The 20,117-nt window shown below is 37.5% G+C and overlaps 1 protein-coding gene across 1 annotated transcript; it reads right to left on the bottom strand.

Moving 5' to 3' along the window:
- Positions 1 to 9,640: 9,640 nt before the first annotated feature.
- On the bottom strand, positions 9,641 to 14,256 carry LOC116259523 (uncharacterized). The gene is made up of 5 exons (XM_031637385.1): positions 14,162 to 14,256; positions 13,423 to 13,531; positions 12,427 to 13,341; positions 12,090 to 12,288; positions 9,641 to 10,038 (listed from the first exon to the last, which is right to left on the bottom strand). Exons 1-5 carry the CDS (start codon positions 14,254 to 14,256, stop codon positions 9,641 to 9,643), a joined length of 1,716 nt encoding a protein of 571 aa, XP_031493245.1.
- Between the last annotated feature and the right edge of the window lie 5,861 nt (positions 14,257 to 20,117).

Here is a 20,117-nt window from a genome sequence, read left to right as displayed (position 1 = left end):
AGAACACTATGTCTCCCTTGGTCTTCTTCACAGAGCCATAACCAATTGCTTCTTTGGGTGCCTTCTTCTCCAAAAAAAAGTCAGACGCTTCTTTCTCTTTCTTCTTCTTCTTCGCTTCTGCAAAACAAACCTAGAAATCATTGGGTTCTTGAGACCCTCTATCGTTTGAGGGAGAGGGTTTCAGTTCTCTGATTTAGGGAGAGAGGGGGAGGGAGAGAGAGAGAAGGAGAGAAGAGAAGGAACGAGGGTTCCATCGATCGCCAGAAAGAGGAAGAGAGTGAAGAGAGAGAAAAAAAGGACGAGAAATGAAGATGCGCGAATGAAGAAAAAAATAAATATCTTTACCTAATGAGCCAAGTTGGGTTAAGCGAGCTTCCTTAACCGAACTCGTACTCGGCTCGATAAAATAAACGAGTTGACGAACAACTCGAGCTCGGCTCGTTGAGTATAAAAACTGGCTCGAATTCAAATTCGAGCCGAGCTTTAACAAGCCGAGTTCGAGTTATTCGGCTCGTTGTTTAGCCCTACTGCTACAGCTAAATCAAAGGCTACTCCTTCCTTTGCTTTAGCTAGGATGAAAGCATAAGCTCTCTAAGGAAAAAACAATCTCATTGAGGCGAAGTAGGTAGGGCCCAATTGGGTGAAAATTTCGAATTAGATCGCGCTAGTTTGAAATAGGATGGTGTTTTTGGTAGTAGTCCAAGGGGTTTGTCTTGTTGGGACGAAGCGACAGAAGTATTGAAAATCAAGATAAGGTCACTATTAGTACTCACTATACCAAAAAAAAAGTTATTAGTGTTATCATACAACAAATTGTATGTTAGGTCACTATTAGTACTCACTATACCAAAAAAAAAAGTTATTAGTGTTATCATACAACACATTGTATGTCATTAGTATCCATAATTACACAATTATGAAACGACCCAGGAAGCTATAAGTACTTGGGCATGCACTTTCATGCATGCTCCACTTGGCTCGAGGGATATAGCTCAGTTGGTAGAGCTCCGCTGTTGCAATTGGGTCGTTGCGATTAATTGTCCAAGCAGTCCTTTGGAACGTACTACTGCCCCAAAGTGGCGAAGAGCCGACATGGAGGTGTCAAATCTTCCGTATGTGAACTCTAGGGATGCAAGTATGATAATTTATATGCTGTTTTATATTTCCATAAATCTAGGAACTTTAGGAACTTTAGATTGCATTATATCATTTGGTCTACTTACATAAACTGATAACATTCCGGATTATGCCAACCAATGCCATTACCGATGAAAAGGCCAGAGTACGATTGGATTTGAAATACCCTGTCTTCGACAGCCAGAATTATCAGTAGCAGTCGTAGTCGAAGTGGAGTTAGTGAGCCACCGACTGGCCACAAGGAGGCGGCCCCCAAGTTTCCACACGCCTGTGTGCAAAATCACTGCCAGGTCTTGCTGGCTGTCCACCCGAACAAGCACCCCGCCCCAGGAAAGAGAAACAAGGGGTTGTTTACCTCGCACCACAAGCGGAAGCGTGAGGGGCCCATAACCCACAGGTCCCAAGATCCTTCGCTACATCAAATCTACAACAAGTTATGGGGTCTTCTTATCATCCCAAAGTGACATGATAGTCAAAGCCTTTTGTGATTCAGATTGGACATCTTGCCCAATGACAAGGAGATCCACTTCAGGTCTTTGCATTTTCATTGAAGAAAGTCCAATATCTTGGAAAGTTAAAAACAAACAACTGTTTCAAGGTCTTCAGCAGAAGCCAAATATAGAGCAATGGCTTTGACTTCTTGTGAGATGACTTGGATAAAGTACATTCTTAATGATTTTGGAATTATTCTTCATCAACCAATGGAATTACATTGTGACAATCAATCAGCAATACACATATCTGCAAATCCGGTGTTTCACGAAAGAACGAAACATATTGAAATCGACTGCCATGTCATTTGAGAGAAGATCCAAAGAAAGGAGATTTGTACTAAGCAAATTGACACTGAAAATCAAACTGCAGACATTTTTACTAAGGCATTGGGAAAAGACTCGTTTGTAAAATTCAGATGCAAGTTGGGTCTCATCGATCTTGGAGCACCAACTTGAGGGGAGTGTTGAACGTTACTTTCTGTAACAGTCGAAGAAGATCACCCAAAATCAAGGAATCAGAGATTGCCCAAAATCAAGGAATCAGAGATCGCCCAAATCAAGAGGATGAGTTGTTAGACGTTGCAAATTGAGAAATCACAACGAATTAGGAATGATGATCTTGTACGAGCAGAAATCAGGGATAGGATCGTTTCTTAATTCTTATCCAATTGCCTCTATATATACCTTGTAAATGATTCATAAAAATACAATGAGAAATACAGTTTCTTTTCTCTCACCATCGTTCCTATTCCTCTTTCTTTAACAACCCCAACAAGCACCCCGCCCCCAGGAAAGAGAAACAAGGGGTTGTTTACCTCGCACCACAAGCGCTTTAATCCATTCATAATGAATGAGAACTCCGGCCCCCTCCTGCTATCTCCACCAGCGAAACAGCAGATAGCCGTCCAGCGAAAATGCCTCTTCAAAAGTTCCATGTCTTTCTGGGGGATGAAAAGCCGTGGTTGGGCTCCATCGCAATCGACTTCAAGGGGCTCCCCAAAGTCATCCTCTTACATAGGTTCCTGCAGGAGGAGCTCCGCCCAAGATTTGAGCAGTGGATGCTTCCTCGTTAATGCCCTAGCCCCTGCCACACGATGGTGGATGTGAGCACCCGGTGCCCCTTTTGTGCATCCGCACCAGACGTAAGGGGTTAGTACAAAAAAACTCGCGACGTGGCTGCCGGAGGGTTCGCCTCGCTGCCGGAAATCGCCTGAAACCATTCCTTCACCCTAAGCCCTACCTTCGCTCGGGGCCATTGATACATTCCATGAAATTGAATTTGAATACGTAGATATATGAAAAAGCGGATATGGTACAGTATACATTTAGATTCCAATCCATTGGAATCCTTACTTATGTCTCATGCCTTTCATGCCCAATGGACATTTTGCCGTCCTCTTGTCAGAGCATTTATTAGAATTTAAGAGTGAAGAGCAATCTTCTGACATTCGATGCAACGGCATATTAAACTTTACAAAAGATTCGTGTAGTTCGACTGTACAATTTGAAGACAATTCTTAATGAGGTTTCGTAAGGAGCAGCGATGGCCATATTAAAAGAAAAATATTTAGGGTTTGATGCATTGGAAAATTTTATAATATTATTTCAGGATTAAAGAAATGAAAACAAAATCCAAATTTTTAAAACATGGTTGTGTTTGTTGTACTTGGGTTTATGTTTCAGAAATAAAGTTATTAGTTTCATAAGTTTGATAAGAATGAAAAAAGAAAAAACAAAATAGTTGGATTAATTATTGCTTGAAAATCCAACGGTAAATTTTTTCAATCCTAATTTTTTTTTTCACCCCTTAAAATGAAAAGAAACTTTGGAAAAAAACTTTTTGAAAATCAACTCTCTTTTTCATCTCAAGTTTAATGGACAAGAATTTTTTTAAAAAATTTGAATTTTATTTAGATTGCTACAGAAAATGTCCTGCCCATCAAATGGGCCCTTAGGAACTTCCTAATTTGTTTTATGAACGAGCTGCATGCTTTAAAAAAATGGTTTCCAACCATTTCGTAGAAATTCTTTTATTTTTGCGACAGACGACACAAAAAAGTAAAACATAGAAGGGCATTATGCTGTTACCATATATGAAGGAAAAAATTGGATGGCAATATTAAACATCTTCATATTATTTGTAATTGTAGCATTTTGTAGCAGGACACTATACAAGCTTGGAATCTAGCTTGTTTGGGGAGGAGGACCTTTCCCCAGGCCAGGACGCCTTGGACCCCTTCTGGCTGCCATGTGGTATCCTTTCTCCTGCATCTCCAGTTTCTGCACAGCACATGAATCAAATACGTTAGTAACCACAATAATTTTAACTAGCAAGAAAGATAGTTCCACCTTATTAAGGGTGGGGACTCATTGCCTATCTTGCCAAGAAAGGGCCCCCAATTTTCTCTTGAGAAGCCAATCGACAAAGCTAAACGGAAGATGCAGACAATAGATCACCTGTTCACTGAGCATCAGCTCTGGTTCTTCTGCACCGTTTTCTTCAAGCAAAAGAAGAAACAAGATAAGTGAGAAAAATCGATTTAGATCGCAAAAAAAATGAGATATTGCCTTCCAAACAGTTATGTAGACAGCCTTAGTTAAATTTCCAACTGAAACGGCGATGCAGGTGATGGAAGTGCTAGTAGTTCCTTACCTTTGTTCATACAGAAGCTGCCTTTGCAAGGATTCAGGGTTGAGCAGAGGGTGAGAAGTTTCTTCCTCAATCCATGAGGTGAAGCCATACGTATAAAATATGCAGATGGGAACTTAACGTCTTGCAAGCTGCAGTCCCTGAACGTCGTATGTTACCAACAGTCCAACACCCATCCTGCTTGGGGCCAGAAAACATATAAAAAGCGTCGGGATGTCAAATGGAATAAAATACCCTTTTCCAAAAGCGAACGGGTGAGTGAAAAAGATAACGGGAATATTGAAAACGGTACCCGTGAACGGGAAAAGGTTAACTTAACTATGACTCACCTGACAAGATGTGCAGTTTCTTTATGCATTGGTCCCCAGACCATGGGCTGCTGCCGTCTCTTCCTTCCCATCTCTCTTTCCATTATCAACAAGGCAGTAAAGTAGTACCGGCCTCTCTTACTGACAAATTCGTCTTTTGTATTAGCATTTATAGCTAATTTTTGTAGTACATAGCTAAAACATATTGGTTTATTATTATTATACATAATTGTATATATATATATATATATTAATTCATTTATTTATAAAAAATCTTATCAGTATTTTAATGGCCCATCCTGTTCGGTCATATGTTTGTCAGTTTTTTGAGATCCGACGGCGTGAATGGATCAACACTTCTCTGTGTTTGAAAAATATAAAGGACATAAAATTACATTCCTATATTTGTCTTAAGGATCACATTTGACCGCATATGCTTGGACATTTCAACACGATTAAGGCTGGTGCGATCGAGAGAAAGTTGCGCAGTAAAGGAGTGAAACACATTTTGGTAACTAAAAAGAAATGTCCTTCATTAGTCTTTTTACATTTTTCTATTTTTAATTTTATCTTTAGAAAAAGTTTTTTTTTAGTGTGAACAAAAGATGCTTTAGTCAGTAACCATACTCACACATAAAAATACTACACTAATATAACAGGTTAGATTGCGATGGCCATGGTTGTCATCCATGTAGGATGGCATTTTAAAATGTTTTTTCGAAATATTTTTCCATGCAATCTAATTTTGTTGACAAAAAGAGTAATTTAATTGAAAACTTATAAATCAATCATTTTTTAAATCTAAATATGTTTTCTTGTTCACCAAATTAGGAGCTAGCTCTTATAACATCAACATTTTGATGCTGAAAAAAATCGATATTTTCATGGAAACAGCTGAAATTAGAACATATTTGTAACCTAGTAGTATTCAATGACATGTTACCATATGTGTACCTTGTTAAAAATATTTTACGATAAAAATTTAAATGGTCTAATTTTTGTCTCTGAAGTATTGTATGTGGTTGAATGGTACATTAATCTCATTATTAGCACATTAGACAAATAGATCTATTCCTCTAACATGCTACTAAGAAACTTGTACCGTCAGAACCGAACACAAGGGAGGACGATTTTGTGAAAAAACTTCACGTGTTTGTAATACACGTAGCTCTTATTGGATCTTGTCTATTAGACCTGGATCCAAGCCACAGCAGCACACGGTGGTCAATGTATATCATGTTCTAGTGTATTGTTTTCTGCTTATAAAGACGTGACTTTGAGCGAAGATGCACAGGTTCATGTGCATAGCACGTACCCTTAGGAATGGGTCAGGGGTCCAATGAAAGTCAGCAAAGGGGACAGATATAGTGCACAGAGGGCTGTGCACGGTGTACACCTGTACACGTAACCACGTGTCGACCTTGAGTTGGCATGCAAAATTCGAACAGGTAAGGTGAAACTTTTCATGTTCGAAACTCTGTAAACCAGGGGCCACTTGAGCATCTGTATGCCCTAACAGGGACCATCTTCCAAAAGTAAGCTATAGAGCATATATTTTTTCCTTTGAGAGAAAAAGAAGAGATTACATATAACCGGCCAGTACCAATGCACGATGGAGAAGAAATTCTTATTCCCCAATCCCTTCTGCCTTGTTGGAAGGGGTGGCATTATTCTCTCAAAGTGTTCAAGTTGTTCCCACCACCTTAACCTTTCCAATATAAAAATATCATAGCATTTCATTCTTTTTGTGTTGATGCTAGCTCGCAGTCAGGCTATATTATTCCCCCAAAAAAGTTGAGGGGAATATTTGTACATCTCTTCTGTGTTCAAGCCTTTCCTTTCAAACAGAACTTTTAGATCGCGTAGGTGCTATCTCTCTCGCTCTCTCTGTCCAGCTCTATACATGGATGGACGTATGACTAAGAAAAGTTACTTTAGTTGAATGAAAGAACCATGGCTTCTAATTAGTAAGCTATGCTAGAAGGTGCAGTGAATACAAGAATGATGGACTACTGTTACAGTGAATAAGCTTTGATGTTGAATCTATTTGACATGTATGGAGGTTTGTAAATTGAATTCAATTTTTTTTTTGATGGAGATATGAACTCAAATCCTATTCCAACTTTCGAGCCAGTGGGGGAGCCAAGAATTTTTGGCTAAAGAGCATTGATTATAAAACTCTCAGACCTTAAGGGGCAAGTACATACTATATATGAATAAGCATATTTCTTAAAGTACCAATTTGAAAGTAAAGAGATTCTATGTGGCTGGGGTAGGCAACTGCTCACACCTGCCTATATGCGGCTCCGCCACTTTTTGGAGCATAATGGCGTAAGAAAATCTGTCCCTATATCGAATGCATGGTTCTTCTTATGGAGGCCATATTTTTTTCTCATATATGGTTGAAATTTCACAAACCACTCTACATTGGGAAAAAGTATGGTCTCCCATTATTGGTTAACAGATAATCAAATTTACCAAAGAGTCATGAAACCACTACAAAAAACCTAGGCATTATCGATGGCCAGAAAATGTCAATGACACAAAGATACACATCCATAATGGTTTTACCAAAAATTTGCGATATTGTTGGCGGAAAGAGTGTCAGTAAAAATCATCACCGATGCGGTTAACCGTAGGTAAATATTGACTGTTACTAACATCCAACCGCTTCGGTGGTAGTATATTATTTCCAGCATCTTAAAGGACGTTGGTAAAACCTCATACTGATAACGGACTTGGATGTCGGTAAAACTTTTTGCCGACAATTACCCGAACATTCAGAAAAATTTTAATTGATGTCCGACTAGCATTGCTATTATTCTTTATTGATGCAAATTTATGCGTTGGTGAAAGTGTTTTATTTTTTTCCCCATTTGAGTATGATAAACAAGTGTTTATTTTTTCAATATCTATGACTCAATGGAAGCCATCGACAATGACCCATATAATACATCTTTTTGCTATGCTTGAGTCTGCATTTACGTGTATCTTTATAACAGATGGGACAAGTTAGCTTGCCCTTCCTACTCCAACCCGAAATGTATGCATATCCTGAAAAATCATGTCTGGTTCAGAATAAAGCGCACAAATTTGAAAATATTGTTGCTTATAAAAGTCAAATACACGTATTACTTTAGCCACTAACAAAATCAATTCATCAACCAATGATTGTAGACATACATCAATGTTATTTGCATTTGGAGCCATTGGTCCTGAAATGATTAATAATAACAACATATATAGTTGCTTCATGCACATCCAAAGTGGAAAATTATATATCACCAGCACCACATGCCATATGCTGTAGGTTGAACTTAAATTTTCAACTGGGTTGAATCCATCACGAGCTAAACCCAAGTATACATTCTGAGCTTTAAATGCAAATGGTGAGTGCATCTCGTGAAAATTCTTTCATGTTGCACCATCTGTTGTGTCTCTAAGGGCTCCATCATTTTCATGTTGGTCATTGTGTAATGTCATGTTTTGCAACTTTAGTCATTGTGAACATTATCTTCCAACGTGCGGTTAGGAAAAAATACCGTAGAGTCCTCGTTGATGTCCTTTGACAGTTATTGGCATTTGTCCACCTCTGTTCATTATAATTTTATCTTCATTGCAAACTACCACTTTGTCACACATATTTTTTGTTGCATCTTCATTTTTGAATAACATACATGTTAGGACACATATCATTTTTTTGGCAATCAAACCCCAACTCTCCAATGATCTTTCTTGCCTCATAAACCGACTTCAGCAGTTCTACCCTTGTAGGAAATGCTTCCATTAACAACTTAAGTAGCAAACTAAAGCTTTTGTTGGTCCACCCACATAAATTTTTTATATGAAATAACCATATTAAAAAACTCATCTTCGTAAACCTACTACACCCTATATACAGTGGATGTTCAACATCTTTGTTCAATCTTTCATAATCATCGTTGATCTGACAATCTTTCGTACTATTCGCCACATGAGAAGATGATGCATTCGGTTGTATATGCAATACGTCTGATAACAACACTTAAATGTTTTTCACAACTGTTTTCAATGCACGTTCATGTGAAATTCTTCTCTCCCCACAATATTCTTGACAAACATAAGTTTATAGAAAACCATTACATATGATGTGATCGAGAACATCTTTAACAACCTAAGTGAGAATATTATTACATCATACACAAGGATATGTTATTTTTTCATTCACTATTGCATTATGGGGAATAACATAGTTAAAAAGTTGCTTCACACTAGTTACATGTTCCAAACTGTCTCTTTTTTTCGTAATCCAAGTTTGATAATCCATTTTTTAAAACCTGTACAACTAACTTTAATATAATCAACTCCCCATATTGTCAATGCTAATTTTTATCTTTGGTTTCTGATTAGTGCAAATGAATACCCGTTGCGTAGTTCGTCATGCAGTCATTCAAACAAGTACCTAGACATTTTATTTGGACAATCCTACATCTTTCAAGCAACATAAAAAATGATGCCTTTAATATATACGCAATATATTAGCAAAAGATTTATTGCACCGTACAATGATATAACATGCTACATAATGCCTAAAAGATGCTACTATCTGTTGCATAATGGAGAAGGCGGAGAACGAGAGAGAGAGAGAGAGAGGGAGAGACGAAAAAGAGATTCAATTCATATCGTGCTCTAATGTCTACTTAAAGAGAGATTAGGGTACGACTGTGGCTGTTACAAAAGTAAGACAACTAAAATAGTAAAAAGACAAAAGAGAACCCTAACTTTTAAATAATCAAATGACTACCACACTTAAAGCCAAACTTTATAATTTCAACACTCCCCCTCAAGCTAGAGTATAGATATCAACCATGCTCAGCTTGTCACAACATCTAGAGAAATCACCAATCGGAAGAGCTTTCGTAAACATATCTGCTGCTTGATCTTCAGAAGCTACATGAACCGTAGACACCACACATTCTTTTATAAGATCTCGAATATAATGACAATCCACCTCAATGTGCTTAGTTCTTTCATGAAATACTGGATTGTTTTCAATATAAGTGGCAGCCTTATTAATTATCACAATACATTTTTATAGGTAGAGGAACATGAATACTCATATTCGTTAGCATGGATTTAACCCACGTCATCTCAGTCACCGTTTGAGGCATTGCTCTATATTCAGACTCTGCACTTGATATAGAGACTACATTTTGTTTCTTGTTTCTCCATGATATGAGATTACCCCCAACAAAGACACAGAAGCCAGTTGTAGACCTTCTATCATCAACAGACCCTGCATAGTCAGCATCACTGTAAGTAGCAACTTCTAGAGATTCACCTTTCTTAAAAAAGAGGCCTTTGCCTGGGGATGATTTTAGGTATTTCAACACCATCAACGCCGCGTCCCAGTGGACTTTTCTAAGCTTTTCCATAAACTGGCTTAATTTTCTGACAGCAAAGCTAATGTCTGGTCATGTTACAGTAACATAAAGCAGTTTTCCAATGAGAGACCTGTAAGATCGGGAATCTACTAGTTCTGATTGATCATCATGAAGATGAATACGTGGATTCATAGGAAGATTAGCCGGCTTGGTCCCGAGCATCCCTGTGTCCTGCAGTAGGTCAAGGACATACTTCCTTTGAGACAATAGTACACCTTCGTTGTTCTCCACAACTTCAATCCCAAAAAAATATCTCAAGTGACCAAGATCCTTCGTGACAAAATGCTTTTGAAGGAAAGCCTTTGTAGCAGATATTTTTTGACTACAACCACCTGTCAAGATAATGTCATCAACATGTACTATCATGACAACTATACCTGTGGGGGACTTCTTGATGAATAGAGAATGATCCAAAGGAGATCGTTCAAATCCACATTCTGAAACCACCTCTGATAATTTGTGGAATCATATCCTCGGACTTTGTTTAAGTCCATAGATAGCCTTCTTCAACCGACACACTTTACTATACTCCCCCTGTTTCTCGAACCCTGGAGGTTGCTGCATATATACAGTCTCCTCAAGGTCACTTTACAGAAAGACATTCTTCACATCAAGCTGATACATAGGCCAATTAGAGTGTGCCATAACAGAAATAATAAGGCGAATAGTGCCCAACCTGGCCATTGAAGAGAACGTCTCAAAGAAGTCAACCCCGTATGTCTGAGTGTAACCTTTAGCCACTAATCGAGCCTTGTATCGCTCTAATGACCCATCTGAATGATATTTGACTGTAAATACCCATTTGAAGCCAACAATGTCACAATCTTCAGGTGGATCAACCAACTCTCAGGTACCACGCTGTACGAGAGCATCCATCTCACCTTGCATAGCTGTTCGCCATTTACAGTCTAGTAAGGCCTGTTGATGACAAGTTGGGGCAGTATGAACTGCCATAGCCTTAAGAAACTGTTGTAAGTTATCATCAAGATGGGCAGTGGAAACAAAGTGAGAGATAGGATGCATGGTACGCTATCTCTTGCCTTTGCGCAGGGCTATAGGCAAGTCATCTAAAGGAACAACATCAGGTCTAAAGGAACAACATCAGGTATACTTACTTCAGTGGAGCTCACATCTTGAGAAGAGTCTGATGATCAATCATGAGAGGGGTCCTGTCGTCGAGTGTAGACCAATGAAGGATCCTGAAACCTATTCATAGTCAGAGTAGGAGATGGAAAAGATTGCAACGGGACAAGAGGGATAGGTAAAGGGATATGACATGACATTTCAGATGACACAAAATTAGGACTAAAGGAAGACTGAGATTCAAAAAAAGTGACATCTGCACTGATATACTCTTTGTGAGTTACCAGATCAAAGCACTTGTACCCTTTTTGGTTTCGAGGATAGCCAATGAACACACACTTAATGACTTGAACAACAAGTTTATCACGTTTAGGCCCAAGGATGTGAACAAAACAGGTATAACAAAAAACTTTTGGTGCAATGAAAAATAAGCTTCGATTGGGATAAACAAGTTTAATCGGTACTTTGTTGTCAATGGAGGATGATGGCAAACGATTGGTCAGGTAACAAGCCATGAGTATGGCATCACCCCATAAGTATGTAGGTACATGATTATGTAGCATTAGGGTACGAGCAACAGTTAGAAGTTGCCTTTGTTTTCGTTCGACAACTCCATTCTGTTGTGAGGTATGAGGACATGTAAATTGGGGAGAGATACCATTTTCAGTATAAAAGGTCATTAAGGTAGATGATTTGAACTCAAGATTATTATCAGTGCGAATACACTTAACCACAGAACCAAATTGAGTCTTTATTTCAATAACCAAGTTTTTGAGAATACAAATTACTTCAGACCTTTCCTTCAAAATGAATACCCAACTGACTCGAGAATAATCATCAACAACAACAAGAAAGTACCTAAACTTAGCTCGGCTAGCAACCCTGCTAGGCCCCCACACATCAACATGAAGAAGATCAAATAACCCCTGACTTGAAGGACTAAGACTGGAAGGAAAACTACTACGTGTGTGCTCGCCAAGTTGACAAGGCTCACACTCAAAAGACTCTGGAACTGAAAGATTAGGTAGGAGAGAACAAAGCTTGGGTGCTGAAGAATGACCAAGCCGAAGACGCCACTGAAAGAATGTAGGCTCTGATGTAGAAGAGGTAGCAGCAAGACCCATAGGAGCCGACAGGATGTAGACGCCCCCTTTCTCATAACCACCACCAATTGTCTTCCCAGTTTGCAAGTCCTGAAATGAGCATGAACCAGAGTAAAAAATAATGCGACAGTGTAAATCAGTAATCAAATATTTAATAGAGAGTAAATGAGATGGAAATTCAGGAGCATATAAAACATGTGGAATAGTCATAGACTGAGAAAGCTTCACATCTCCATAACTCAATATGGGTGACAGTATACCATCTGCAATTTTGACATGACGTGCCTGAGGAAATCTATGCAAAGTAGTGAAAGACCCAGATCTACTGCAGAAATGTCTCGATGCTCTTGAATCAATAATCCACGAAGTACCCGAGTCAGACATGGAAGGACCCGCTGAGAAGGCTCGATCAGTCAACACTGTGGAAGTTGAAGCCTGTGATGCTTTGTGTGCTAAAAATTGCTCATACTCAACTTTGTCAATGCTAACTTTAACGGACTCTGGTGCTATACTAGACGAAGAGTCCTCCATTATAGGAGTGGCAGCCTGTGCAGAGCCCATAGAAGAGTGAGTAGGGCTCTTGCCCTGTTTGGTGACTATATTTCTTCCCTGCGACAAAGAGAACAGACGACCATGTTTATCCCAACAACGATCCTCTAAGTGTCCAATCTTTCCACAATAAGTGCATTGGAACCTCCCACGACCCCCAGTTCCATGACCTATACCTCTTCCTTTGACACTATAGGTGGTGCCATGACCACGACTACGACCACCCCCCACAGTAAGAGCAGAAGCTGGCGTCACACCAGCTGGTTGAGACAAGCTAATAGCCAGACGACTAAGTCTGTTGTATGCATCAGAGAGATCAGGAATTTCACTTCCAATGAGCATCTGATCCTTAGCAGCAACATACTCAGGAGAGAGACCAGCAAGAAACTTTGCAACCATAGTAAGTTCAAAGTGTGACTTATAACAAGATTTGCATGGAGGAGGCAAGAATTTCAGACGTTCATAGGTAGCTTTAACTGTTGCAAAGTATTGTGATAAGTCCTGATTTCCCTGTCGGAGGTTGTGCAACTCTTCTTCAACTTGAAGGATTTTACTCACATTCTTATCTTGTGAATATGTCTGTCTAAGGAATTCCTACATCTCCTTCGCAGAAGTATAGTAAGTAATAGTAGAAGCAATTTGTGGTTGGACGCTATTCGTAATCCAAGACATAACCATGCTGTCGTCCTCTTCCCAGGATATGTACTTCCCTGACTTGTCAATAGGCTCATCCTCTTCAATTATGTGTCTCTTTAGTTGTCCTTTGACTGACAACATAAAGGACCTGGACCACACTTCATAGTTGTGTCCATCTAATTTAACCGTAAATCCATAGGAGAAGAGATTTCCAACTCCTTTATGATCGTTACCACCCTCTGATTTATGGTTCTCAGCTATAATGAATCACAACAAGAAATTAAGAATGAGAATACCAAGATAAAATAATATGCAGCAACTTCACGCAGACGTCAGGAACAAAATGAAGAAATGTGCACAAGCTTCTTTTACAACCCCGAACAACAAGAAAAAAGGGAAAACCTTGCTGAAAATATTCTGCTGAAAGCACATAAGAAAAAAAAGGAAATCCTTGCTGAAAATATTCTGTTGAAAGCACAACCTTACAAACAAATTCTACCGCTGCTTCTTCTATTCCCAACCTCAACTCTCAAACAGCAAGTCCACGTCTTGCGTAGATAAGTTCTGCATATATTCTACCTCAACTCTCAAACAGCAAGTCCACGTCTTGCGCAGACAAATTCTGCATATATTCTGCTTCACCAGAACCTTTGATCATGCCTTAAACCATAGCCACACAAACAACATATCAACTTTGCTTCAATACTCTAAACATCATCCATGAACAACACATAAAACATTCTCCACACACTCCACTTAAGGATCTGTTCACGCCTACCACATTGGCGAGATCAGGTCCTCCTCCACGCAGCAAGAAAGATGAGAGAAATCAGTGATCACGCCAGCAGCAGCCTGAGATGGCTCTGATACCATGTTGCGTAATGGAGAAGGGGGAGAACGAGAGAGAGAGAGGGAGAGAGAGAGAGAGACGAAAAAGAGATTCAATTCATATCGTGCTCTAATCTCTACTTAAAGAGAGATTAGGGCACGGCTGTGGCTATTACAAAAGTAAGACAACTAAAATAGTAAAAAGACAAAAGAGAACCCTAACTTTTAAATAATCAAATGACTACCACACTTAAAGCCAAACTTTCTAATTTCAACACTATCCAAGTGGTTCAAGAAATTATAACTTTTCAATCGTTTAAACAATTTGTCGAACACTTAGTGGGTTGCGAAAATGGCTAGGGACCGAAAACATTCAAACATCTACAAAAATATTCAAATGACAACTAATCAAATTAATATTTCACGAATAAGTATATATGTACTTGAATTAGACATAGTCCAAATTTGATGTTGGAATCTAGCCACAATGCGGCTGAATCCGGTGATGACAAAAATTAAAGAAAAATTAAGGGTTTTGTGATTGTGCAGAGATTTTATGCAATTAATATGTCAAATTGAAAGTATTAAGCTCAACAAACATTCTTGCAAAGTTTCACGGCCAAATCCTATCGAAAAACAACAATATCTTACTGAAAAAATTTAGATATATACCATACAAGTATGTTATAACTTGAAATCATATGCAATTAAAAAAAATGAGGACGAATTTGAGGAATCAACCTTCTCAAGTTTCAAGCAGTCCAAAACCTCACCAAAAAGTTGTCGGTGGGAGGAGAGGACAGAGAAAAGAAAAAGGAGAAGAAGGATTCAGGCAGAGATAACAAGTCGAAGAAGTGTTTACCGACCTGTGCAAACATGTCAGTAAAGGCTTACTTAAAAACAAACATTACCGATGTCCGAGGGCATCAGTGAAAAACGCATTAGTGACGAGTCAACACGTTGATCAATGTAAAGTTTTATCAACACATGATGCTCGGGCCAATAATGTTTTAATGGGATACATTTCAACCACTAGAGAAAAATCATGCATCGCTAAAAAATAGATCGATACATGTACTTTTTACCAACGACCTCAGTTGGACATCGGTAATCTTTAACAACGAAATGTTTCATCAATGCAAGAACGATAACGTGTCAATAAGACTGGCCTTTTTTTTTCTTTTTTACCAATGTTAAAGGTTCAACTTCATTCAATAACACAATAGTTCCACGCATTGATGAAGACTGTTTTTAATCAACGTCTCTTCTATTAAACGTTGGTAAAAGTTCATACTTATCGACATTTAACTCTAAATGTCAGTAAAAGTCGAGTTTCACTGATGTTATATTTTCCATGCATAAGTGAAACCATCTTTTTTTTTTGTAGTGAAGGCAATGGTTCTTACATTGGACATTGATTTATTTATAAGTAATTCGTTGAGATCGTGCGCCTTTCTCTATTATTAGATTACAATAGCAAAATATAAAGTGTAGCTGGTTAGTTCCAGCCCTTAGAATACACGATTCACTCCCTTACCAATGCGTTTAGACATACGGAAATCCATCGAATTGAACATGAAGAAAACTTGATGATTAGCTCAACATTTCTAATATCAAGGAAACTTGACGTCACGACAAAAAAATATAACTATAAGAAAATCATCATATAGTCACTATTCATTAGATGATAAATTTTGACAAGAATTTTCACGAAAATTGTCAATACTAGGGGCATCATTTGAACGATGTTTGAAAAAGTATCTCCTGCAATGGTGCAGCAGTCTTTACACTAGGGCATCTTTTAAATAAAACGTTGAACAACCATGTCAAGAAACTTTTACAATGACACACAAGTTCACAAATTGGGGCATTTTTTATTTTTTAAGAGCACCAAATTTCTCATCCCCATGCTTCATGAATTGAACATCACATACATATCTTCCAGGTTAGGAACCTTTCCTTGTTCATTTTAGTTTCTTTTATGAATTTGGTGTGTTTTACCTTTGCCACTACACGAATGTCTTACTAGCTTAATAATGAAAAAAGGAACATCTGTAAATACTCCAAATTTTTCACAATGACCAAATGACTACTTCACACCTCACAATGGGGTTTTGAATAGATTTTCTAACATTAATTCAAATGTAGCAGTCATGGACAAGAACCAGTGCTAAACTCATCTCACCTAGGCTCCTAACATTTTGACCATGATCACCTAGTTGCTGCCACTCTACCAATTGACCATTTTGTCCCCAAGTAAAGCCATTTTCCCCTGAATCTCAAACAAGCTTGAGAACTTTTAGAAATGCTTGAACCTGGTCCAATCAAGGTTGTTCTCACTCTTACGAGTCTTCAGGAGTCATTAGAGTCAGCATGACAACCTCTACTTTGCTTAGAACCAGCTCATTCTATCCTGAACAACTCATTGCACCAGATCATCTACATTTATGGATCACCAGGACCTTGTTAGACTGAGTCAATCTCGAAATAGATTCACATCAATGCAACCTGAGTATTTCCACAGTTGCTTTTAGTTGAAGAATCTATATTTCAGTTCTAAAAAAGTTGTCTTGCAGCTGCAATATCACTTCAAATATTTGGCAAGTTCCAAGCACAAGTTTACCCTATTCAGAACAAGTCAGCCCACACTAAGCTGAGATCATGTTCTATAGTGCTTGGATCTAAATATTTCTAGCTTTGTTTGAGTTAACACTTTTCCAATGGGCCTGAATTTCTTTTCTACAAATTCACTAAGAATGTCTACTTTCAGACATGTCACTTAGTGCATAGTTCAACTTCCAGGCTCATTTTTTATTGATCTAGGAGTTACATTTTTTGTTTCTTGGTATTGTTGCAATCAAATACACTTGAAAGCATTTCTAAGTTCCATTTGGGTTGACATGTTTTATATTAAGTTTTCCATTTTATGCTTGGTCATCACTATATGTCATTTTGATAATTGTCAGTTTACCAAAATGCATTTTTGAAGGGGCAAACAATCAAATTGTCACTTGGAACCTGACATACCCCTAAAACAAAGTTTGACCTGCCAGTCGGTCCACATGACCCATAGTGCTCTGTATGCTAGGAGGAAAATCATCCTTTTCCATACAAGCATTATTTTTCCATAGTTCTATTATCCAATGTCATAATCAAGATCCAAATCATAATCAAGTTTTATCTAGATTTAGTATTTCAAATTGGGATTCAATCCAATTCCAAAGAGATTTTGTCTCTAAATTCTCAAATCCGATATCGACGTGTCTCATATATAAGAACCATTCCTTAAAGTTTTGATTTAAAATTGGATTTAGATTTAACTGAAACTTAGGGTTTTAGGATGAAGTGACCTAATTGAGGTTTTTTGGTAGATCAGGAGTCTAAGTCAAGGTGAAATCGACATGATTGGGCTCTGTACTGGGTGAAGGTCTAGTTTATGGTAATGGACTCAATACCCAGTGTAATTTTTGCATTTAGGGAGACTTAATGGGGGGAATTAAGTCTAATTTTTTTGAGTTTCATGTAGTGGTTCTATGGACAGCTTGAGCTAGGGATTGGAAGACTTAAAACATCAGTGGGTTCTAAACCAAGTTACAATCAGTATGGACCTAGAGGTTTTGGAAAACTTCTGCAAGAAGAGGTTTTGTTTTAGAAAATCATTTTGAAAATTATGATTTTAATAGTGTCTCAATTTTAATTTAACATCAAATAGGTTTTATGTGCTCAGGCTGGCATCAAATGCCCATTGCTATCCTAATTCCGACTATTCATACTTGATATGTGAATATGCATTGTTTAAAATCGAATATACATGATCTTGAATTTAGACAATGTATGATTTAATTGAAATGAGAAACTATATGATTGATGCATGCTAAAGTTTGAAAATGAAAGCTGAATTAAACTTAGAATATATGAGGAGGAAGGTATGAAAGTGACATACCTCACCTTCATGTATACCCTAACTTGCAAGAATTTAAGTAATCAAAGGGAAAACCAAAATAAACTATTCTAAGCATGCTAAAAGAAATTAAACTGAACTAAGGCATGCATTAAACAGATTTAAGAACTAAATCAGAAATAAATTAAACTAAGTATGCAAAAAAAGAAATTTAAACTAAACTAACGTATGCTTGAAACAAATATAAGAACTAAAGTAGGAATAAACTAATTTGAGCATGCAAAAGCAGAAAAGGAAAACCTAAACATTCTTCGAAGAAAACTAATAAAGAAAAGAACTAAGTTGCAAGTAACAAACGAAAGAAAAGAGGGAAAAGGAATTACCTAAAATGATGACCTCATGTCTTACACCTCCTATAGAGTATCACTTGGCTCTATAAGACTGAACGTTTGTGTACTTGGTTATACTTCAAATAACTAAACAAAGTTCTTGACTCAAACTTAAAAGAACCCTAAAATTTTCAGCCAAATGGCTTTTTTCACCAAGTTATAGCTTTGTAAAAGTACTTGTTGAGAATTTCCCAACTTCTATCGAAGCATGGCTTGGAATTCAGTGTGTTAGCAATCTCTTGCCCAATGGTTTATTTTAAAGTGCCCCAAGGAGGTGGGAGACTTGTCTGCAACTTTAAATACAAGGCTAAACTTCCTTGGGGAAAGAGTCCTTAAGCAAACCATATGATAAAATTTTAAAACTTTATATTGTACTTAAGACCAAAACAAAAAATGTTTGTTTTGGAGCCATAAAAACACCGATTTCATCTAAGCTTGAGTGCTCAGCTCATAACCGTGCATAAGTCACGAGCATTTACACGAAATCGAGTATGACATTTATTACATATACTCACATTTTATGCATACAGATCTTGGATCGGGACAAGGTTTTGAGATTCAGATCAAGAGAAAAATTCTAGGGAATGCATCATGGATATGGTTTTGAGATTCAGATCAGGGTCTGAATACTAGGAAATGAATCTTGGATATGATAGGATATTTGGATCAGAATTCTAGAGAAGAGATATCAATTACAATACTTCATGGATCTAAAAATATTGACAAAGAGATTATAATTGATGTTCCAAATATTATAAACTCCATAATTGCAGAATGACATTATTGAAGAAGAGGTTTTTTTTGTCTTTGGGCATGGGTAGGAGATCCAAAAAAAAAAAACTATTTTGCCCTTGGTTGTAAATCTGAATAACTTGCAATGTATTTGAAATAAAAAATAGATTTCTAACTAGAGTTATAGAGATCTGAAAATGATTAAACTTGATGAACTTAGATATATATGACATATAATCCTAAGTTCAAGTGAAACATATGGATACAAAATGACTATTTTACCCCTAAAATATGATATTGGATCAAAACATGCTCAAATCAAGCATTTAGTTCAACTTGAGACTCTAGAAATTAAGGGAAGTAATAAACTAATGTATATGTGAGATATAACTTGAGTTTATGCAGAAAAATGTGATTGGAAGAAAGAACGAGTGTTTTACTCTTGGTATATAGATTTTGGACTCAAATAAGCATAAATCATATATTTGACTTGGGCTACAACTCTAGCAATCAAAGCAAACATAAATTAAGATATAGGTGACATTTGTCTTATGTTTGAAAAGAAGAATATGGTCAAAAGAAAAGTGTCCATTTTGCCCTTGTGTGATTCCAAAGTTTTTTGATCAATCTGATGCAACCATCTTGTGAGCCTACTTCTAAATTGGCTTTGGTTAAATTAACTGAAAATTTCCTCCTAGATTGTTCTAAAAATCAAATTTTCTAGATGGACATGACTCGAAATGCCAAACTATAAATGGAAGTTGGGTGAGGGTTTGAAAAACTAAGTTATTATTGTAATTTCGATCGGTGGAGCTAGGGATGCTTAATTCACCACTTACCAATAAAGATATGCTGAAACATTAAAAAATGTTGATATGATTTGG

This window comes from Nymphaea colorata, chromosome 8 (genome assembly GCF_008831285.2).
Source record: "Nymphaea colorata isolate Beijing-Zhang1983 chromosome 8, ASM883128v2, whole genome shotgun sequence".
Taxonomy (NCBI): domain Eukaryota; kingdom Viridiplantae; phylum Streptophyta; class Magnoliopsida; order Nymphaeales; family Nymphaeaceae; genus Nymphaea; species Nymphaea colorata.
This window is presented reverse-complemented; position numbering and strand designations above follow the sequence as displayed.

Bases quoted from the DNA above. Each gene is read 5' to 3' on its own strand.
- LOC116259523 (XM_031637385.1), bottom strand. From the start codon at position 14,256: ATGGTATCAGAGCCATCTCAGGCTGCTGCTGGCGTGATCACTGATTTC. The intron at 13,342-13,422 runs GTTATGTCTTGG...AAGGAGATGTAG, and splicing joins GGGAAGAGGACGACAGCATG to GAATTCCTTAGACAGACATA. The intron at 10,039-12,089 runs GTGAGCCTTGTC...TAACATGACCAG, and splicing joins AGTTCCAGAGTCTTTTGAGT to ACATTAGCTTTGCTGTCAGA.